Source organism: Anopheles ziemanni, chromosome X (genome assembly GCF_943734765.1).
Source record: "Anopheles ziemanni chromosome X, idAnoZiCoDA_A2_x.2, whole genome shotgun sequence".
Taxonomy (NCBI): Eukaryota; Metazoa; Arthropoda; class Insecta; order Diptera; family Culicidae; genus Anopheles; species Anopheles ziemanni.
In genome coordinates, this window is record NC_080707.1 from 3,640,581 (window position 1) to 3,664,748 (window position 24,168).

At 43.8% G+C, this 24,168-nt stretch overlaps 2 protein-coding genes across 2 annotated transcripts in view; one reads left to right on the forward strand and one right to left on the reverse strand.

Moving 5' to 3' along the window:
* The window catches only part of LOC131290562 (uncharacterized), a 72,989-nt gene extending 65,254 nt beyond the window's left edge, over positions 1–7,735 (forward strand). The window contains exon 7 of the mRNA XM_058319719.1: positions 5,573–7,735. Coding sequence (XP_058175702.1) covers positions 5,573–7,735 — 2,163 coding nt within the window. The remainder of the gene's footprint in view (positions 1–5,572) is intronic.
* A 12,426-nt stretch (positions 7,736–20,161) lies between these two features.
* Positions 20,162–21,141, reverse strand: LOC131290860 (uncharacterized). Its single transcript, XM_058320044.1, has 3 exons — positions 20,872–21,141; positions 20,598–20,781; positions 20,162–20,527 (listed from the first exon to the last, which is right to left on the reverse strand). Exons 1-3 carry the CDS (start codon positions 20,999–21,001, stop codon positions 20,173–20,175), a joined length of 669 nt encoding a protein of 222 aa, XP_058176027.1. The 5' UTR covers positions 21,002–21,141; the 3' UTR covers positions 20,162–20,172.
* Positions 21,142–24,168: the final 3,027 nt, after the last annotated feature.

Consider the following 24,168-nt stretch of genomic DNA (forward strand, 5'->3'; position numbering starts at 1 on the left):
GGGCACGAAGAAGCGCAGAACCGGGACGGGACGCAAAACGCCCGGGAGTTGCAACATCTGCAGCTCATCTCTTGTTTCTGTTGTTTGCATTGCGATGCGATGTGGAAGGATTGCAAATTTGTAAAGCGCGTGAAAGAGTTACAAAACAAACAGTTTTATGCCTGTATAACAGAGCTGTCGTACGTCGTCGACGGTGGGGTGAGAGCGAGCCAGAAAATTGAAATCTATTACAATGTGACTAAACATGTGTGGGGATGCAGGAAGAGAAAATAGAACAAACAGTGCGTGGCATGAGGAGTTAGACAGACCTCTGACGGAATGGGATGTAGCGATGATTGGGGAAGGAAACAACCTACAACTTGCGATAAGGCTTATGCGAAAGCAGAGAAACCAGGAGGCAAACGGGAACTTATATAAAAATGTTAAGTGGAAAGTGTTTTTTTTTTAAATGAGTAGAAACGAACCCCGCGCAACTTATTCACAGTAGTGTGTGTGTGTGCAAAGCGCAGGTGGGCGGGTTTGGCGGGGTATGCTGCCACAGCACAGACACAAACGTAACGACCATAGAAGGTGGAAAAAAACAATGTAACTTTATGAAAAACGATAAGATAATACAAGAAGAAGCAAATAAATTATCCCTAAAAAACACCAACCAGTCGAACGCGGCGAACTTGTGAAAATATCCACGAAACAAAAAACACACGAACCAACATCGACCGAGAGCAGCCTCGTGAAGGTCAGGTGAAGAAACACAAAAGGGTACAGAAGATACAGCATAATCAGTTAAGTGCAGCAGCCAAATAGACCAAAATAAACAGGTGGGTTTCTTTTCTGTTTCGCCCTTAGTCATTTTGGTTTCCGTTATTTTTTCTTTCTTTGCAGCCTTTTCTTCGGTTTTTTTCTTATTTTTTCTTACTTCCATTTGTTTGTTTGATGTTCATCTTTTAAAATTTCTACACAATAGGTTCATTCGCTCGAATACACACTTCGAATAATTTCTTTTAAGACTACAGTATTTTTTTATTTTCTTTTGAGTTTTTCTTTGTTTCTTTTTTCAAGTTGCCGTGTTCTAAAAACATGCTGCTGTAACATAAACGCAGCATAGTACAGAACAATCCGTGCTTGCTGCGGAATAGGAAAGAATTGATTTAATCTTAGGATTTGAAAGCACATTCGCGTTTCAACACCGATCGAGCAATATGTTCATTACATAGTGTGCTTCTAGAAGTGCAAGTGTCGCCAGGCATCAAACAAGTTGTATTTTTACGTTGCACTGTCCAGTGTTACTCTTCAGCTTCTGCATGTTTTCGTAGGTGCGAACCCTTTCCCAGCCACATTCTGAGACCTGAGCAAGACCCGAGCGTGCATCACACGGCAGCTGAAACAGAAAACCTTCATCCACGCACACACACACACACACACACATACATACACACTCACAGAGACCTAGAAGACGGAGAGCCACAGCCAGCAAAACAAGAACGAACAAACAATAACAAGTCAACAGATAATTTGAGTGCCAAGCTTTAACAGAATACAAAACCAAATGATGCATACATTTGTAAATTAACGACAAACCGGAAACAACTAGCACCTACCTGCGAACCCCGATGGGTTGAAACCTGCATACAATTGCATTCCGTTTCGGATTATTAACGCGTAGATATCGACTCGTAGGGCAATCGGAACGGATAGCGAACGGAAAATCGACTGCCAGCTTCGGTTTGCTTACTATTACAGTGTACCATTTTTTCGGTTGATCCTTCGCGAAAAAGTTGAAACAAAACAGAATGCAAACTCTGATGAGAGCGAGAAGCCAGTAGTGGTAGTTGCTGAACTGGCTCGAACAAACGTGAAAATAGGGCTAGGATAATTTCCAACTCAACTGCAAAACAAACAAACAAATGCATAAATCAACATCATACACAAACACACACACACACTCACACAAGTACACATAACACACACTGTAGTGCCTGTTCCGAAAAAATAAAACACATTCGTATATAGAAATATACACACATATATATGTATAAAATATATATACATGTGTATTTATTTAACAAAATATATCTATACATGTTTATACATGCATAAATGATCATTTATATGTGTGTACATGTATACATATGTTTATAAATAATATACTGATAAAACTATCAATTATATATCGACTAGCAGTGAGGCATAGCGAGTAGCGAGACAAAAAAAACAGAGAAAATTAACGAAACGCTAGTAAAGCATCCAAAAAGGGGGTAAAAACCACTGTAGCGACTCTCCAAATCTCTCACCCCATTCCTAGGCAGCAATTTGAAACGTCAGTGCACAAAACGTGCTACAAACAGTGGGAAAAGATCTGGACAAACCGGTATGAATCTTTGATTTGCTTTTCTCAGGCCCGAATAAGTTGATGCACCGTTTTCGTTGGCTCGTGAGTAGTTGCATGTTTTATTTTATTGAACTGTTAAAACCATGTCCTTGAAGAAGGAACGTGTCGATCGACACACACACACACAAAAACACGCAAACTTTAAACAGTTTTTTATCGCATAATGTCGTAGACGAGAAAGAGGCAAAATGACAGGAACACTCCAAACCAATCACCCTATAACTTCCCACTCCCCCGCCCCCCTTTCCTTCTCGTTCAACGTCCTTCATCAACACCTCCTTGCGAACGGGTCGATAGTAAGCGATGCTAGTAGGAGAGAGGAGTGGTCACGCATCGAAAACCGAATCATTAGTAAACCTGTACCAGAAACGGAAACTGTATTGACCTCAAGCGAAGCGAAGAAGACATAAGCAGGCACCAGCTACTTTTACTGACACACGATGCACTAGAAATAGGGAAAGAGAGACAAGGGGAGGGATAGAAAGAGAGTAAGACCCTAGAAAAACACAAGTGCCACACAGTCACGACTCCACAAACCGGTCAAACTTTGCAAAACAGATTGCATCGTAATAGACACCTGTTATCTCCGTTGATCCTGCGATTGTGTCGTAAAGGCTCTTCTGCTCCGGTGTTACACGTACCTGTGACATCAGCCACACATACACACACACACATACACAACCAGCAAACAAACAGCAGTTATCGCTTTGGTACGAAATCAAACACCGCGTTAACTAAACCCTTTCCCTTTGCTCACACATCAATCAGTCCAAAAATCCCTGCCTTACTACAACCGACCTCTTCCCCCCCCCTCCCCCTCCCTTCTCACCCCCTAAACAGCTTAGGAGACGACGCCTGACAGTTCCCCTCGTGTGCTGACCATCAAAGCAAGCGAACACATACACACAAATCGACCAAGTATCCGATTTCAGAACGGAACGGAAATTACTGAAACAACAACACAAAAGAAAAAAAGAAAACAAATAAAAATAGAAAACACATTAAACATACGCTGAGACGGATCTGCGGACACGTTAACCGAAAGCAGAGCGGAAAAGGAGAGAAAAACAGAATAACATAAAACTTATTACTCACAACACTTTAGAATTGCTCGAGATGAGGAAAAAAAAAAGACAAAACAAACATTTAACTCGATTGTAGTAAAACAAAAAAAAATGCTTTAAGATGGCAACACTAAAATTAATTAAAAACCAGATCCAAAAAAAAAAAGCTAGACCACTAAAATTAAAGAGAATGTTTGAATCTGCAAACAGATGCATGCGAGGAACGAAGTGTAAGAATACCGACTCTATAACAACGCGGACGCTCAAATCTTGTAAGCAAATCGGTTTAAAAAATTCAGAAAAAGGCTGCGTTGGTAGGTTTAGATACGGCGTACATCTTATTCGCACCATATAGAAGATACTAAGATGATACCAGCAAAAGGTGCTGATGGAGCTTTGTTTTGGTTACCACATTTGGCTTCATTTAGTTTGTTTTGTCTATTGATATTTGAGAAAAACAAAATAATAAGATATTACACTAACCTGGCGCATTTGTGGGAAGAAAGCAATTCGCAAAAATATTTGAAAGGAAAACATTATAACACAGTTGATGAAACCCGCAACAAACAATACTTTTTGCTTCCAATTCAGGCTGACACGGTAAGAGCGCGAATAAGTCGAAGCGCAAGAGCAAAAGCAGTCAAACACATATTCATTAAAAAGGGAAAAAAACATAAACAAATACTATATACATACCGAAAAAAAAAACTATCACCCGACTAACATTAGGAAATCTAAGGTACAGAGTGTTTAGTAGTTGAAGGAGAAACTTCCGGCATGCGGAAAACTGGGGAGGGGGACAAGAGAGTCTGATATGATTGTGAGATGTTTTGATATGAAAAACAAAATGCAGTGAGAGAAATAATGAAATACAGAGAAGAGTATCAATGCGAGCAACAAATTGAAAATGCATATCATAGCTGTAAAACAAACAAATACACTTCGAGATAAAACAAAAAAGAAATTGTGGCATAGTGAAGCGTACTTACTAGCGACGAGGAGGAAAGGGGGGCAGGCAAGGAAAACTACTAAGGGCGCCATATAGAGTGTGCGGCCCATGAAGGCAAACATACATTGATCAGTACGGTTTGTTCGGTGCATCAAACCTATCGCCCAACCAAAACAGACGGATGACACGCCGTGCACGAGAGGGAACTAGAAGTAAATGAATTAAAAACAAAGGGAAAACCCAGATGGAGGAAGAAAGGCTTTTTTTATCTCAAACCCGGGAATACCAAGTATTCCACTCTCGTCGCGAACGAATCAATTAGTCTGCTGATCAGAAGTCCGAAGTCGAGATGCATGGTGCAGGGAGGGCAAAAGGGCAGGTGAAACGAAGGTCTTGCTGGCGAAACAAGCACACATTAAACAAACAAAAAGAAAAAAAACAAAGTTGATAAGCGATTTTCCCTTTGCAATCCCGTAGCGAGAGACAACAAAAAACAAACACCAACACACATCAGCACAAGTGAAGCACAGAAATAAAGACATGCTCCGTGGGCACCCGGGGGGCGCGGTTGTAAAGCAATGGAATATGGTAGTTTGCAAAGCACCCCCACCCCCATTTTGCAAATCGGGGCAAAACACTCACTAAACAGTAAGACCGGAGCAAAGAAGAGTGCAAGGTGTTGTTTGGTTGGGAAGAAAACAAACGATGGCTATGGAGGTGAAGGCAACGCCGAAAGCAGGAAATCGAACGATTAAGGAAAAGTCAGGATGCTACAACAAAAGGAAAAATATGCAAAAAGATGAATGGCATAGGTAAAGTAAGCAAGCAGGCAGGCAGGCGCACGGTACCGCGAAGGAAGCGAATCAATAATTAACTAAGGAGAAAGTGAAAGTAGAGAGCAGGAGGGAGAAAAAATAAAAACCAGAAAGAATGAATGATGGAAAAAATAACTAAAAACAACAAGAAAAATAAATTGAGAATAAAACTAAGGCTTTCGGGCAGGTGTTCTATCACTTCCTTTTGACGATGACAGAGAGAGGTGGTGTGGAGCTGCTTTCGTTTAGTGTGATCGTCTATAAGCGAGGCAGTGGTTTGTGAAATGAAAATAATAACGCTGTATTTCTCTCTTCCCTTTCGCTTTCTATGTGTCTCTAACCTTTTTTCCCGCAGAAGCTGGGACGCTTTCTCGTCGGTCAGGGCGGGTATCCGAGGTCGGGCATGAAGTCGGCGCCACCAGCTGGTATCATCGGGTTCCCGGGGGCCGCCGTCGGTGCGATCCCGTTCGTGTTTCCCTTCGCACCGCTCGGGCTCGGACTGTTCGACACCGATCCGCAGCGGCTGCTCTCGCTGCTGCATCACCAGTCGGCGCTGGCAGAGGAGGCCCTGCGGTACCGTAGTCTGCTGTTCGGTGCCGGTGTCGGTGGCTCCCCTAGCGCCTCGCAGCCCGGTGTCGACTTTCTGCCGCTGCTGGACGAGTACAAGGAACCGCTGAATCTGCATACAGCGGGTGCGTCGACCACTACAAACACCGTCGGAAGCACACCGGCAGCGCTGGGCAGTCCGTTCGATGTCGACGTGGCAAGCAAGTCGACCAGCACGTCGACCAGCAGCACGTCCACTACGAAGCTGTCGAACACGATCCGTGTGCGCGACGGCCTGGTGAAGGAGGGCTTCACCCTCGACGAGGGCGACGAGATGCTGCTGCGCAAACCGCACACCGCACACACCGTCGGGTCCAGCGCTTTCCCGCTGGCGGCCTCCACGTCCTGCTCGTCTTCCGCGTCGTCGTCGTCGTTCTGTGACCCCGAGTCACAGCTGGCCCTGTTCCGAGACGTGCACTGCGGCGACGGTAGACGCTCGCCGGCGGCGACGACGACCACCACGACGACCGCTACCGCAACGGTGGTGGCGACCGGCGACACCAAGTGCCACATCTGCATGGCCAACTTCCCGTCCGCCTGGCTGCTGGAGCAGCACGCCGCCCTGCAGCATCCGCACCTGACCATCCACGACGACAAGCCGTACCTGTGCGGGCTGTGCGGACAGAAGAGCCGGTACGCCTGCTGCCGCTACCGGACGGTGCTGACGAAGCACCATCGGTCCGAGCCGGGCGGTCGGAGCAGAGTGCCCGCCGACAAGCTGTTCACCTGCGACGTGTGCGGTATGCAGTTTCGCTACTTGAAGTCGTTCAAGAAGCATCGGCTCAACCACGCACTCGAGCGGCTGCACGGCAAGAAGGGCGGTGTACCGGCCGGGCCCGGCTCGGTCGACAGCGAGCCGGCCGTGTCCAGCACCAACGAGGGTGCGGGCGAGGCCACCAGTAGCAGTGGCCTGGTGGCGGCCGACCTGGACCACCGGGCGTACAGCGACGAGCAGGACGACACGGTTTCGGACTCGGCGCGGAAGCAAACGTCACCCGGGCTGAGTGGTACGGTGCTTCACCACACCGGTGTCCACACCGCGGTCAGCGAGTGTGCACCGTCGTCGGCCGCCATCGAGGAGTCGCAGCCGAACATCAGCAGTAGCAGCGGTAGCAGCAACAGCAGCAGCACCGGCAGCTGCACTGCGGCCAAGGTCAACGACTGCCACAGCAACGGACTGTACGGTAGCGACGCGACGGCTGTCAATGGTAGTGGCAGCTGCCAGACAGCTACCAGCAGCAGCAGCAGCACCAACCTCCGCTCGGTACAATCGTCGATGGACGTGACAGGCGGGGAGACGCAGTTAGCTGGAGAGCTGAAGCGCTATCAGACGGCGTCGACCGCCGTAGCCGCCGCTCACGCGTCAGCCGCCGTCCGCTCGATGGAGGCGGAGTCGAGTGGCGGCCTGCTGCAGCACTGCCACGCTCCGCCGGCGAGCTCCGCCTCTTCTGCCGCCGCCGCCGCCGCCGTAGCTGCCGCCGCGCACGCCAACGCCAACAGTGCGCCCGGCTCGCTCAGCCACACGCTCAGCAGCCTCATCAACGCCGAGACGATCCCGCACCATCGGCTCCTCGGGCTCGATCCGCAGGAGGCGTCGATACTGAACTTCCTGCGCGTCGACGCCGCCGAGAAGCAGCGAGACCGCCGCTTCGCCTGCCCCTTCTGCGGCAAGTGCGTGCGCTCGAAGGAGAACCTCAAGCTGCACGTCCGCAAGCACACCGGCGAGCGGCCGTTCGTGTGCCTGTTCTGCGGGCGTGCGTTCGGCGGCAAGTCCGACCTGACGCGCCACCTGCGCATCCACACCGGCGAGCGGCCGTACCACTGCGAGGCCTGCGGCAAGTGCTTCGCCCGGGCCGACTACCTCTCCAAGCATCTGACCACGCACGTGCACCAGCTGTCGCCGCGGCCTTGAGAGGAGGGCCGGCGGAGGCGCCCACGCATGTCGGTCCTCTGTCGGAAGTGAGCAGAGTCGGACTGCTACCATCCACCACCAACCACCACCATCACCACCACTACTACTACTACCTACAAAGAACGGGAGTTGCAGTGCTACCGGCGATACAGGGAAGGGACGAGCAAGGCGCGATCCTTCCCACGGTCCCACTCCCTCTCGTCCAACGCAACGTAAAGCAATACCACAACTCATACAACCGTACCACAACCACACACACACAAAAAAACAAAACACTCTTCAAATGCAACCCCTCGTAAAAAAAAAAAAAAAACATAACCTATACCTATAGTAGCACTAAGTACCACCTACAACTGGCGCTGGAGATAACGTCAGGCCGTATATAACATCCCCAAAACACACACACCACACCTACATAGCCTGTTTAGATGGCTGTCGCGAACTAGGAAAGATAGTTTATAAGTGAATCCATAGGATGGTTGGCGCAACAGGTTGCAGCTACCTTATATATCTATATATAAGCAAAGACTTGAACTAGAACCCGCTGTAGGAGGCGTCTCCTGAGATGGAACAGTTCGATACCTCTTCTACAAACCTTTCGGACGGTTCTGTTTCGAACTTCTCTTAACACGTATGTATTGCTAAAAACCAGGCGTTCGCCTATTATTGTCGTTGTTAATAAAAAAAAAAACACACACACACAAAGACACCGAAAAACTAGGCACACTCTCAGACACAGACAGACTAGGCGCCATCAGGCCAACACAAATCGATGTGCTGTACGTGATTTATGTGGAACAATTTTACCTCAAGCAAAACAAAATAAAACCAAGGAAGAGGGAAGGGATCGTCGAACACACAGCGTTAGGTTTCGGTGCCGGGAACTCTCGCAATTAGCTACTAGCGCGAGCTGGACAGGAGGGGGCCGACAAATAGGTTAGGGATGCTCAATGGCAAGGAGGACAGCAGGAAGCAGGACGGTTAGTATTTTATTTCTGGTTTGTTGGCAATGTTTGCAACAATGCATGGGACAGCTGCCAGATCCTACTACTGCTGCTGCGCGATACGATCGTATAACGCAACGCGAACGCTGCCAGGGACAGACATTTGCATCGGTTACTTTCCCCTGTGTTTGTGTCCATCTGGTTTTCGGGAGTGGTGACTTGTTAAGCGGACTTTATTTACAATAGGCCGACAGCAGTGATAGCAGAGGACCTGGTCTGGTGGACCTGTTCTCTTAGGCAGGGTGTGGGGAAAAACAATAAGCACGGCAAATGGGATGCGTGGGGAGGGGGGGGGCATTCAGGCAGGCAGCAGGTGACCGAGAAAGAGGCTGGCAATTTAAATATCTGTGATTTACCGTTCCAACAGTGGCAGATGCGCAGGTGCGTAATGGGCAACGTTGGATACCAACGTTTGCTAGAGGCGGAGATCGATCTCGGAATCTCTAGCTAGTGTATTCTATTGGCCTACGCTATAGACGATTGGCCATGGAACCCTGTGCACCGGAGTTACCAAAAGGGGGGGGAAGAGTTAGGAGGCGTTCCACGTTCACCGGCGCTTGAGTACAACGTTTTTCTTTTGCGAAATGTCAGTCATTTGATCGGTACTTGTTTATTCGAACGATCAGGCGTCGGTGGACGTGCAGCTTCCAGGAGAGACTAGGTTCAGATGCATATAGAGTAGTGAGTTGCCGACCTGACCGATAATGCCGATAGAGGATGATTTGCAAACATTCTTGGAACTGATTTAGAAGGGAAACTCCAATCTACAAATTCTCTTAACGCACACCCATCCACACCGGAAATCATCATTCCGTCTTTACCCAGCGAGAAGCTACGGTGCGATCGCCACACTAGCCACCTGAGGAGCCTGAATTGTTGTGGGCAAGTGGCTCTCAAAGTGGCGGGTAGGACGGATGGACAAAATGATACTTTTTAACTGCTAAGCAGCTGCAATTAGCAACGGACTCGAGGACAACGCACGCTGTCAGTGCATCGTATCGCTAGGCAAGAAGAGTGGGTAGAACAAGATAAGACAGAAACGAACTGAATGTGATTATTTTCTATATATTCAAAAGATTTAAGCTATTTATACTTATACATCAATACAGAGATTCAATAGTGATTTTACACTGACTACCTTGACAAGGTAACATATAAAGTAAAACTTAAACACAACAAATGCAACCTATCTCAACGCAATGGGAAGAGCAGAGTGGAACTAGCCTGGAACTAGCCTACAATGCCAGCAAACATTGATAAGTGTCAGTAAGGAAGCAGGGCATGTGACAAAAATGACATGCCCAGATAGCAAGCGGGTATTGTAAACGAAAAAAAGGAAGGTCTTACTCCAAACAAAGTCGGTTATTATAAACGTTCGCTAATTGTTAACGACTTTGTTCGGCGTGAGGGTTTAAGGTACGATAAACAAAGGCAGAGACTGAAAGATAACCGCGTACTTGTAGGAAGATTAAAAACTGAAATTGTCACGAACAGATTTCAATAGTTACCGGTGAAATGCAATTCGTTTTCCCGTCAGCCCACCAACATGACAAGTGATGGAAAACAGTCCAACAGCGCACCAAATCAATCAACCGATGCAAAATGCCACCAAAAACCGAAAGGAAAGATAGCTAATTAACTTAGACAGCAACGTTCAAACGGAAGACGGTATATACAGCATACACTCAGAATCGAAAACAGGTTTTAAGTTACTTTTATATATATTATATATTTATATACACTTGAACCAAGACCGAGGTTTTTTTAAAAACAAAAACGGAGAAGCAAATCCATTAGAGTAACAGAAAAACAAAATACTGAAACTAAACAAAAAACAAAACCATAACGAACAAAATAGGTAATTTGGCTTAAAATACGGCCGACAATGGTGCCGTCAACTGAACTGAAACTGTATTATTTGAAACAATCGCGCCATTCGTTTCATCTCGCCAACGCACTACTACATTTTAAGGCAATATACAATTGTATTTTGATACGCAAAATGAATGAATGATTCCTAAAGTCGACGGCTGCGAATGCGGAAAACATTTTAAATCGGGATAAAACAACGAACGAACGGTACGCTCAGTTCAAACGGGGATGTTTTTAATGCGGTAGGGGATGGAAGGGGAAAGTAAAACGGTAACCGATAGGAGGAAACGTAAGGAATATTCCTAGGAGAAACACAACAATATTCCTAAGGATCAAGCTATGAGCAGAGGTGGTAGTAGCCGAAGGCTAGCAGCTGGTTTTTTTTTTTTTTTGATGATAAAACCAATGTCAAACAGGAAAGTTTAAGGATCTGTTCGGAACATCTAAGTATGTAAGCAAGAACGTCACAAAACCTAATTAATGAATCCAAATCAAAATCAATGAGTTACAGCAGCAAGTTCCACAACCGGTTCAAGCATAATGTAATATTCCAAGCCATACATAAAAGCTCAACATGGGAGAAAAATTGCAATGTCACTGTGCCAAATGAAATGTACCTCAGCAGCACGACCCACAGAGTGCAACAAACAGAAAACCGACTTCTCCTCTACACTTAGTTATTCTGTATACCTTAATTGGATTCAACCCGCTAAACCCACTTCTGACGTGGTCTTATGCAGCGAATCAGCAAAAACATGCAGAACTTCAACTTGTTCAGTTTTACTATAAACAAAACTTCAGCAGATGATAGAAACGGGAACTCAACATCAACCGTAACGCATCTATCTGATCACTTCTGCTCATGGCGTTACAGTTGATACCTAAGGATTTTAACGTGTAGGACCCAGACAGGCGAAACAGGTGCGTACAAGAGTGAGTGTGTTAGCTAATTGAGTTGGTTCCAGGGTGGAAGGAACGATGGTTTAGAGGAATGACCGGATGATACTTGATGTGTATTTTTGAAATACCTTGTACAAATGTTTTTAGTCCAAAAAAAAGATATCTGTTGAGGTCAACAGGATGCGTCCATTAGCTCCTGTGGTTTTTGTTTCGGCACCTTTATCACGGCATTAGCATAGTATTTTTGACTGAAGTAGTTCTCCGAGTACTCCGTGGCGCTAACAACGTGTACTGTGAAGGGTAACGATTGTTTCTCATTCGGTTTAGTTCTTTGCTCCGGATTTCCACAATCAGATTTCGCTATGCCACCCAGCATGGAGGGAAGCAGAAGTGTACAGAGAAGGGAATGAGATTGCAGAAGTGTTTGTTGAAGTGCACTAGTTTGATGGATAGGTAGATTATAAATGAGCAAACCAACGAATCATATTTATCGTAGTTCTAACAGAAGTAAGTAAGTTTGTTTTGGTTTCGTTGTACATTATTATCAGTTTTTAGATTTGACAGAGAAACTACATGTGCGAATGTTGTGTGCAAAACTAAACTAGTAAGGTAAGAAAAAAAGAAAACAAGTTATAGATATTCTTATATGTGTACTATTCGAAACAGCAAACCGTGTCGGAGAATGTCCATCACCACACATCCGCTCCAACCGTAGTTATAGCTCAGATATAAGTACGAACAAACTTGGTCTCACCCCCCAAAAATACATGCACTGGGCATGCGTGAGGCGATGGCATAAAACGAAGGCCGGCTTCAATCATTCAACACCGATAACTCAGTACAGCGAAACGGTTACAATATATAGACCGCTGATACCTACCAGCGCACAAAGAACTCAAACCAGGCAAAAAAAAACCCCAGAGGGCAAAACAAAAATCGAATAACTGAAGCAATATTCAAGTGTGACTAAGCAGAAACTGTTCGCATTGTCATATGAACGGGATCTTTTAGATGTGTAAGCTATAGGATGTAAGCAACGTATAAGATTCTAGACATTACTGTGTTGCAATGAGGTGGAGGAGGAGGTTAAGGTGGTCGTATATTTAACACGTCTGAAAAAGGGAGTCCATCCGGGCAGGGGTTTTTAGAAACGCAGGTCGACGGTTGATGGGCAGATGGTAGAACATCTGTGCGGCATGGTGCCTGCCAAAGGCCGAGTGAGCAGTGATATATTAAGTATTAAAGTAGACCAGGCCGGTGGACTCTGCATGAGGCCGTCGAACAGCCGATGTGTCGAACTCTAGATGAAAGTATTTTTGGTAGCACCCACACGAATGACCAATACTCCGGGTGCAAGGTGCGACGTGATTGCTACCAGTTTATGAAGCTGACACCCTGTTGAAGGGTACAGTTACTGAACCTTTTCCTTCAGGCAAGCCACCCGGTTCATTTGTAGTCCAAATACGCTAGACATAAGGTAGGCTAAATGACATCTCATCAGAACAAACTACACCGCCCAGTAGGACATACATGTTGTTATTTTAACCGGATGGATCTTCGAAGCCTCGGTCATCGGGCGACGGGATGGTTCTAGATTAATATTGTTTACCTTCCGGAGTTTAAGTACACCGACGCAAGCCATACTACTGAACCGTTTGGGTTTTCTGCCATATTTAAGTTTGGTCTCTTGTAGAAGTAGTTAAACTTTATTTAATACCAGCGTTACCAAAGTGTATAACGGTTTTAAAGATACAATTGATCTACAACCACGGGTAGATGAGCAAATAAATAGATAAAAGTACGGAGTAGGAAACTACGCCCGGAAACCACCACGAAACAGTTCCACACAAGCATACAGAATCCACCAAAAGGAACCAGACTGCAGCACATCCAAACTCCTCACAGAGGATACTACTGATACTGCCAACAAATATTTTCTTGACTCATACTCAGAAAACAATTAATCTAATAAACAGATGGCACTACCGTTTCGGGATCCAACGTTTTGTTGGTTCCGTGCGGGGTGCGTACCGGGTAGGGAGAGAGGGAGGACAAACACAGATTCCACATCACAATAGCCAACGCAGCAACAGAACGTTACCGAAGTAGTCATTCTCACGATAAGTTACCACGAGCACACAAGTAGCGCCACCGATTATGAAGCCTTGAGCGCTGGCTTGTGATTGTGGTCTACCTTCCGTAGTGTTTAAGTGCATCCGACTGCCAGCAGTCGACCGATTTACAGGTTGATATACCGTCACACCCTACATCCAGAAAGTTGAAACAACAAATAGGCATCCATGAAGCGGCAGGTGGCAACGTACACCGAGGCAAAACAGCTCAACGCAATAGATTTACATAACATTTTAACCAGATTCAATTATTTACTCATATACAGTGGTCAATTGATTTGACAATTGATTTACGTTTTCTATTCAGAACTAACTAAAATAACTGTTTTAATGTGTGTCAAAGTGTTGACACAGTTATTAAGTAAAAAAGTGTTGACATTCGTTGAGCAGGTTCTTCAGAACTCTCGACAGTCATGGTTCTGTACTGCCCAAGTATTCTACACTCTTTCTCTGGACAGAAAAAGGCAGGAAACTCAATGTTTGAATCTTTACTATATGCGTTACCGTTTTATCATGTTCTTGTTTTTATGTCCACGACTAGATTAAACAGTTGAAACGCAAAAGTACTAAAAAAAACCATCAATTCAGCTCACCGAAACGTACTCCACTAGAATGTAGGACAGGCAAACACCAGAAGACCAGCAATGCATAGGCGATTGGCGATGACACTGCTTGAAAGCGACAAAAGTTTTGTTGACTTTTGCAAAATCAATAACGATGATTTTCCATTCGACAACGTTCCGGATCTGGTACTGAAGGCGACCCCCGTCTACTAATCGGCTGAGCAGCACTTCTTCCGGGATCCCCTGAAAGCTAAACTAACCCACGACGCCTGCTCTCTCTTCGTGTATGTATAATTCGTCGTCACAAAATATTGGAAACCTGTACTCACATCATTTAAGAAACCCAAATTGAAAACACAGAACTAAATTAGGAGTTAAAAAGAATATAACAAAATCTGTACATTTTTTGGAGGGGCAATAGACTTCGTAGTTAAATCAATTTTGAAATTCTCTTTTTCCAGCAAGTAGTTACCCTTGTTCTTAAAGCGATAAAGAAGCAAACATATATCCTTAACGTACGGTAAGCAGATGCAAACGGTTTGCCAGGAGTTAAGTGAACAGTAGAGCAAACTAAGGGTGAACGGCAAAGCGAGCATGGTGCAACGAAGGGTGTGCAAAGTTCAATTAGATACAAAAGTGACAGAAGACACAAAATGCACCTGCAAAGAAGAAGAAGGAAAAAAAAAATACTACTCGATGTTGTGAAACACTTAGGCGCTTACACCTTACTACCTTACTTACAATACAATATGGAGCATTCCATCGAAGTGGGCAACAAAGTGGCTGAAGTGCGCAACGTTGTAGGGCTCGGACACGTTCGAGTGGTGACTTACAGTTTGGGTGGAGTTGTGAATACTATTCTGGAGTAATTTTAAATCAATTGAGATGAACGTATCGCACACTACGTACGACGTATAGTAAATACGTAGCCTAAATGCCCAGGTTTACTTAAGCCTCGGTTAGAGCACGCAGTATTTAACATGTACAGTTACTACCTAGAGTATTCGTACAGTTACAGTTTATAGCGTTAATTCTTGTCGTCTCAGAACATATTTGACCAAGGCCAAACAGTTGAACAGTACGTTTTACTTCAACTAACCTATCAGTCTTTATATGTTTTATTTTTATATATTTAGACGAAGTTACGTGTTTACCATTTGTTATACAAAAAAGTAAAAGAACAGTTGCCCAAAACTTGTATTGTGTTTAACTGGCTCTAAACAGGTAGTTTATAAGTGGTTCAGGAATTGTCTTCCATTTTTTAACAATTTCTCTTTAAATTTCTGTTTGTTTAAGGAAATGTCTCATTGCATAAGTCTGTAATACTCCCAGTACTAACACTTGGTACTATTTTTCAATTTCTTTTCCCAGCCCTAGGTCAAGTATTGACTGAGAGAACAAGTCTTCAAAGAGATAAATTGTAACTGCACGGATGAAGTATTTGTTTTTCGATATTGAAAAATAAACAAAAACGTCCTTTTCCACAATTCTACAAAAGTAAGAAAATATTTTCATTTCCCTATATGTTATATCCCCAAACTGTTTGGATACAATCGCTCCTTATGTTGTAGGGATAAGATCTATATAAAAAATCCACTGGGCCTGCAGCAGAAACACTGCAGGCTCGAGTGCGTGTCAGTATTGAGATAAGTGCAATACAATAACCAGTATGCCGGCACACAATCAAATGCGCAACACTCAAAGAGATGTAAATTTACTTTCCTCCTCGTCAGTGTATATTAGAGAGCAATAATGGTCCATGGTGGAGATTGACTAAAATTGAACAAAACTTCACAAATAAATAAATGCACTTCATCAACGATGTGTCTAGGCGTGTAGAAACGGTTGAGTCCAGCTGCGTGGATTCGCCAGGAAAGGAATTCAAATCAAAGACTTGTATCGTTTTAGTTGGATAAGTCCAGGTTGGAGGGAGCGAGTCAATATGAAAGATTGATTGTGATAAAGATGAAATTATAATAATAATGATAATTATTATAGGAAGAAAAACACGCATACTCTTGCTGAACAGGCAAACAGAATCGTTAAAAACCATAAATGAAAAGTATAATAAATATTGAAAATTTACTTAAGCTAAGTACACAGAATGTGATGCGGAGGGTGTACTTTAAATCTCTAGCACAAACCAACCAAAAATAATGCCGGCCATGGAGCGTAGTATGTGAAGTATAGCAGGATTCAGGATAACGACGAGGCGGTTCCTCTGGCCCCAATGAGGAACGCCCTCAGCCGCAGCAGACTCAAGAGCAATCGTGAAAAATTAAACTTCTTACAAGCGCCGTTCGCACTACGGCGCGAGCAAGGAAGATGTTCCTAGAGCCTGTGTAAGAGATTCTGTTACGACGGTGGAAAACAAGACGAAACAAAGAATTGCACCGGAAGAAAAAAAAAACTTATTCATATTACGCACCAAATACACCTACACTGAACGCGCGCACAAACACAATTGCTACAGGATAATTTACAACAAGTGGTACTTTGATCGAAATGGTTTCAAAGCTGCAAATGATGTTAAGGACAGCGGGCGTGAAATGAAACTAAGAAGTGGAGGGAAGAAACAACCTAGAACTATATGAAAATATTTAAGTACAGTTAAAGGGTGCAAGAAACAAACATGGGACGGTGGTAGCGCGCAGAGAAGCTGACAAGCGGCAGCAAACAGCACCGAACAAAACAAGTAGAAAATGAACTTGCAACACAAATGAAACGCAAAACCATGTGGTAACGAAATGTTTTATATTCTCCGCCCATAAGTATTCCAAATCAATTATAGTGTGTGTTGTATATCTTTCACCGCAATTTTCCTCTTTCAAGTCGGGAGTATAGAAAATTGACGAAAGGGAGCGATGGAGCAACCGAATCCAACCGAGGGAAAACAACCAACCACAACACTTGACACCCGCTATGTGCTACACACACAAAAAGGGTTTCACTCATTGAAAAGTAAGGCATTTTAAGCAGAAGGAGTGAATTAAAATCAATGTAATTATTGAAGAAATCTGTTATCTTACCGTGCAAGTGGACAACGTGAGAAACCTCCGCAAAAACTAGGTAACAAGGTAAAATGCTCCAAAAAGTTCCCTTGCTCAACTTTGTTTGTGTCTATTACCGTAATCTTATTGCAGTAGTTTTACTAAAAATAAAACTAACTAACAGGACATTTTTTATTGTTTATATGTTTGTTTTTTTCATTTCTAAGAACGTTGAAACGATTCCAAACCTTTATCTCACGCTTTCAATTTCTTAAATTATTTTGAGAAGGTTTCTCGCGTTGTTTATCATCTCGGATATGCTGTAGAACATACACTAAGAAACACACTCACACACACACACACGCACATATACACACACAAACACACGCGCACACACACACACACACTTTACTCCTGCCCTCCATCTTTAGTAGAGCGAGGAATGAATCGAAAAGGTTTTTAAATTAAAATGACTGAATATAAGAAGAAAAAAAAAGCACACCGGGGACAAAAAAAGAGATTACGATGAAGGCTAATTTGGATGCAACTGTCATTTTAGACACTTTTTAAAACAAAACAGTACATTTGAATCAATGTACATAAAAACAAGAGAACCCTAACTTGATCAGCACATTCAACACTTCTTGGCCGTAGCAGGTGAAACGGAAGGAAAAAAAACGCCAACAGAGAGGAGAAAGAAGTATAGCCACATTCATCTACATAAACACACGTGTACGCGAAAAAAAAAAACCCTATTCGTAATAAGAGAAGCTTTAGGTGTCCAAGTTATAGAGTTCGGGGAAATGGGGAAAATCTGTTTGAGGCAACAAATCTTTTCCAATGGAAAAAAGCGAAGCACCGGAAGTGTTAAAACTCACATGCGGAAACAGACACACGCACACAAAACAGAACACTGGAATAGCTAAGACCTACAGACACAAAGCACACGAACGTCCACATACACAGGCACACAGAAAATATCTACACACCGGCACAAACATGCACACGAGTAGACACACAGACCAAGTCCACTTTATACCCAAGAAACACGTGTAGCAAGCGCAACCGGAAGTTGAAGTGCGAACAGGTCGTTTCCACGTTAAGTAGCACCACAAAACATATACGGTTTAAAAACCAAACAGTTTTAACTATACTTGAGGTCGACTTTTTCTTTTAGGTGAAGGTATCCTAAACCAATGCAAACAATGAAACAGACAGTTGATAAATGATTTCAAATTCTAGGTTCTAGTTTTCCTTCCAATCAATTAGACACAAGCAAAGGTGGCGTCAAACGGAAACACATAAAACGGAAACTAATAGAACACTTGCAGCCTTCATTGTTGCGCGCTGTAAAAAAAAAGAAAAAATGCAAGAGAAAATAAAACAAGTCGAATCACCTCCCCTCCATAACACAGAGAAAAGCGAAAACAGATACAGAATATTGTGCAGGAAAATGAACACAATAATATTTTTTGATACGAAACATTTTTACAACCATAAGACAAACTGATAGGAGAGAAAATCGCAACCAGCCACGTATGTCACGAGGAGGTAGAGACAGCACACGTAAACCACCACACAGCAAAAAACCACCCGATCCGCCGTAAAGTAACTGTTTCGAGCTAATTTCTTGGATGCGTCTCGTGCTTATCGCCATCATTTCGGGCCCCTTTCCGGCATTGAAGCCTGTATACCGAATACAGTCAATCTTTCGTTCCGTTCGGTTACAACAGGCAGTCACATTTGAAACGAAAATTCCAACCAACCAGAACCCCATCCGGTACGTAACGAAATTACTCGATTGGAAAAATGGCCGCCAAAAGGAGGCTGAAACCGGGGAGCAGATACATGGAGGATTAAATTAATCTTAGAACCCAGCAAAACGGGATTCAACACAGGGCCAACAGAAGGGTCAATTTCATAAGGACGAAAAACAGCCGTTAATTGGGCAAACAACCACAGCGCAACCGAATAAGGACAACTCGTTGGGCAAATTTAGTACATAAAACATAAAAAAAAAAAAATTGAAATCAGTAAGTTTGGCGAGTGGTCAACGGAACTAAGCTAGCAAGTAAAGGAAACAAAAACGAGAAGAAGGTCCAAGTTGGGTTTCGATCGGTGGCTCGAAACCGATCAGAAAACTTTCGCCTAAAATACACACATACACAGCGAAGCTCTCCTCTCGCTTGGATGATACCACAAAATGTGCAAAAAAAACATACAAACAATCACACATACACATCCGCACACACACACGTACACGGACACACACACAAACACACCAACACACTGGGCATTGTCGGTTAGGCTAGGCGAAGCAAACGTATATTTAATTATGTGGCAAACCAAAAACTTCTTAATTCTTGTTGTAATAAATGTTATATTTATTGAAAAATACGCACAAAAACAATGTTCTCTTCTTGCTCCGAAACCGGGGGATTCGGGAATGTTTGCATTGTAGAGTGTATGTACACTGCATCACCGAGCCGTTCCGATTCTCAATATTTCTAGCAAACGGTGAAGGGGGAACGTCGGGGCTGTACGCGCGCGTTAAACTTTCGGTACCACAATCTCTTAAATTTATTTTTCTAAAGTTGTTCGAGAAGATAGTACGAGTGGAACCTTACGAGTCGCATAGAACGCTATAACAATATGTAATCGATGTCTATTTTCTCTCTGCTGTACAAAAGTTGTTCTGCTGATACTAAAAAACTCTTCTACAAGAAGTATAGCGTAGATATGGAATAGGTAAGTGAACTGCTGCGGGGGGAAGGGGGGGCATGGTGTGATGCTATCAGATGGATGCAGCTCTCATCGGTTGCTTCGGTTTGTTGTTTGAAAGTTTGTCGGCCGCAGAATGTCGACCATCACTCTCTCTGTGGCTCTTGGAAAAATAACTACCCTTCACGGTGCGCGAAAGCGACACCCGTCTAACAGTGGCATTACGGTAATGAGGGGGGGGAGGTACGGGGAGACTTACAAAAAGTATTTAGTCTTACAAACGTTCCGACACGCGCCGGGCCGGCCTGGTGCGGCGCTGGTCAGCCACTCGTCGGAACCATCACAGCAATCGCAAACGCCATCGTTAACCCAGGCGCTCGGTACGAACAGATCCGTGCCGCGGCCCGTGTTGTGGCGCTTTTGGAAGCGGCAGTAGAAGCGACCATCCTGGCAGGCGTTCGTGCTCGGCTCGTCGCTACCGTCCTCCGGGCAGTCGCAGTAGTCGTCGTTCACCCGCTGCCAAGGTATTTCGCGCCCTGAGGCAAGGCACCGGAACGCGACCAGCTGCGGTCGCTCCGAGTAGCGGTCCAGGTCCGACAATCGGATGCCACTGCAGGGCACAATCCAATACAAAACAGTTAGAGTCCATTTGGAAGGCAATTGAAGCATCTATATCTTACCGGAGGATCTTTCGCTCGTAGCTTCCTATTTTCTCCACGTACGCAAACTTGGTGTCACCCAACGGCCCTGCCCGGATCGCCGCCGTCCCATTGACGGAAGCCAGCTCCGGTCCGGCCAGCTGATGGGCCCGCTCATGCTGACCACCACCATCGTTCCGTGCCGCGTCCGCCCGTCCCACCAGTTCTGGCGAAGCAATGGGATTATCATTACTATTTGCTGTTAATGGGCGAGATTTCGGTCCCGCCGGAGCCGTCTCCAGCGGTAGCAACTGACTGATGTACACGAGCTGGTACGCGAAAAACAGGATGCCCATGCCAATCACGCCGATCAGGGTGAGCTTCAGCTTCTGCTTGTAGAACGGCTTGTAGTAAATGTTGTCTCGCTTAACCCATGTTTTGCGCATTTTGCCCCTGCAATCGCACCGTTGGCCCAATCATTGGGACTTACGCGTATCAACTGTTTGGAAACTGTGCGCACGGGTATATTTCCTTGTTTTGGAGCTGGATGATTTATCGCTATCGCTAGTACAAAAACAATGTTGCTGGACTCGCCAAACCGATTTGACACTTCAACCGTTTGACAGAAGAGCTACACGGCTGCGGTAAGGTGTATAGACCAAGGTGGCGCTACATGTGTCAACCTTGATCGGAAATATTTCACGGCTGGAAAACACGAAAACCACTAGAACCCTTGCATGGCAAACAATAAAGTGGTTCTTAATTCTGCAACAAATATATGAGGGTATTACAATTGGGAGCGCGGAAACGATACACTTCTCGACACTGCCCCATACAAAAGGTAAACAACACTTTGAAAAAAGCGAAAAAATGGCTGGCCGTCTCGACGATCCAAAACGACGCCACCTACGTGTCGAGACGATGCGCGGAAACGAAACGACGCGGCTAGCCATTTTTTCGCTTTTTCCAAAGGTGTTGTTTACCTTTTGTATGGGACCGCGACGAGAAATCTGACAGTTCGTATCGTTTCCGCGCTCCCAATTAAAATACCCTCAATAGCTGCATTCCAGTAACTTTCTATTGATCAATATTCCCGGTTGACAGAAATTGACATTGTTGCTGGTACTATGTAGTTCCAGCAAGAGTCCTAGCAATCTGCCATGGAAAAACTTGCTGGTACTACATGACAGCTGCAAAAAATTTGAATTTTTGTCAACCGGGATGTTTTATCAAGTTTTAAAAATACACTCGCCAGATGCCGCTACTGTACCCCACACTAGAGCTCAGATTTGACAGATTTCATCTCTGCGCTGTCAAATTGCGTGTCCTTTCTATGCAAGTTTGTAAAGACAACCGCAGATTTTTGTTCATAAATTTGAAAAACCTAGCACGCAAGTTTTTACAAAATCGGAAAAAATGCGGGCAACTTGCATACAATTTTATCAGAAAAACCGCAAAGTTTTGTTTGTGTTTTTTGCGGTGTAATTTTCGTGAAAATTCACACAAGTCTTGGACACTTGTATGGAAAGTGCCGGACTCAACTCGTAGAAGCTTGTATGGAAACCCTTAAATACAAGTCTCGGACACAAGTCTTGGACACTTGTATGGAAAGTTTCGAACACAATTCTTCCATGCAAGAACTTGTATTAATCGTGCATGGAAGTTCTTAAAAATCGGAAAAATTGCGTGTCCTTTCCATGCAAGTTTGTTTAGAAAACCGCAGATTTTTGCTTAAAAATTTGAAAAACCTAGCATGCAATATTTTATAAAAATCGGAAAAAATGCAAGCAACTAGCACAAAATTTTATCGAAAAATCCGCAAATTTTTGTTCGTGTTTTAAAACGTGTAAATTTCGCCAAAATTGCATGCAACTTGCATGCAAGTTTTGCCCACTTTCTTAAGACTTGCATGCAAGTTTTCCCGGAAGTGCCCCAGAGAAAACCTCCGGGAAAACTTGCATGCAAGTTGAAAAAAACCCGGAAAAACTTACATGCAACTTGCATACAAGTTTTCCCGGAAGTGCTCCAGAAAAACATGATTTGACAGCTGTCAAAATTGACATTTGACAGCTGTCAAATTTGACACTTGACACCTGTCAAAAATGACATTTGACACCTGTCAAATTTGACAGCTGTCAAAACTGACATTTGACAGATGTCAAAATTGACACCTGTCAAAATTGACACCTGTCAAATTTGACACCTGTCAAAATTGACACCTGTCAAATTTGACACCTGTCAAAATTGACAGCTGTCAAAATTGACATTTGACACCTGTCAAATTTGACAGCTGTCAAATGTCAAATTTGACAGCTGTCAAATGTCAAATTTGACAGTTGTCAAATGTCAAATTTGACAGGTGTCAAATGTCAAATTTGACAGGTGTCAAATGTCAAATTTGACAGCTGTCAAATGTCAGTTTTGACAGCTGTCAAATGTCAGTTTTGACAGCTGTCAATTTTGACAGGTGTCAAATGTCATTTTTGACAGCTGTCAATTTTGACAGGTGTCAAATGTCATTTTTGACAGCTGTCAATTTTGACAGGTGTCAAGTGTCAAATTTGACAGCTGTCAAATGTCAATTTTGACAGCTGTCAAATCATGTTTTTCTGGAGCACTTCCGGGAAAACTTGTATGCAAGTTGCATGCAAGTTTTTCCGGATTTTTTCAACTTGCATGCAAGTTTTCCCGGATGTTTTCTCTGGGGCACTTCCGGGAAAACTTGCATGCAAGTCTTAAGAAAGTGGGCAAAACTTGCATGCAAGTTGCATGCAATTTTGGCGAAATTTACACGTTTTAAAACACGAACAAAAATTTGCGGATTTTTCGATAAAATTTTGTGCTAGTTGCTTGCATTTTTTCCGATTTTTTAAAATATTGCATGCTAGGTTTTTCAAATTTTTAAGCAAAAATCTGCGGTTTTCTAAACAAAATTGCATGGAAAGGACACGCAATTTTTCCGATTTTTAAGAACTTGCATGCACGATTAATACAAGTTCTTGCATGGAAGAATTGTGTTCGAAACTTTCCATACAAGTGTCCAAGACTTGTGTCCGAGACTTGTATTTAAGGGTTTCCATACAAGCTTCTAAGAGTTGAGTCCGGAATTTTCACGAAAATTACACCGCAAAAAACACAAACAAAACTTTGCGGTTTTTCTGATAAAATTGTATGCAAGTTGCTCGCATTTATTCCGATTTTGTAAAAACTTGCGTGCTAGGTTTTTCAAATTTATAAACAAAAATCTGCGGTTTTCTTTACAAACTTGCATAGAAAGGACACGCAATTTTTCCGATTTTTAAAAAGCTTCCATGCACGATTAATACAAGTACTTGCATGGAAGACTTGCGTTTGAAGCATTCCATACAAGTGTCCAAGACTTGTTTTAAGGGTTTCCATACAAGTTTCCAAGAGTTGTGTCCGAGACTTTTCATACAAGTGTCCAAGACTTGTGTCCGAAACTTTCCATACAAGTGTCCAAGACTAGTTCCATACAAGTGTCCTTTGACCTGAAATGTCAACTTTGGACGAATATTTTTTCGAATATTTTGAAGTTGTTTTACTAACCAAAAAAAATCTTTTCGAATAATGCAATAAGAAGTCGACAAAGGAG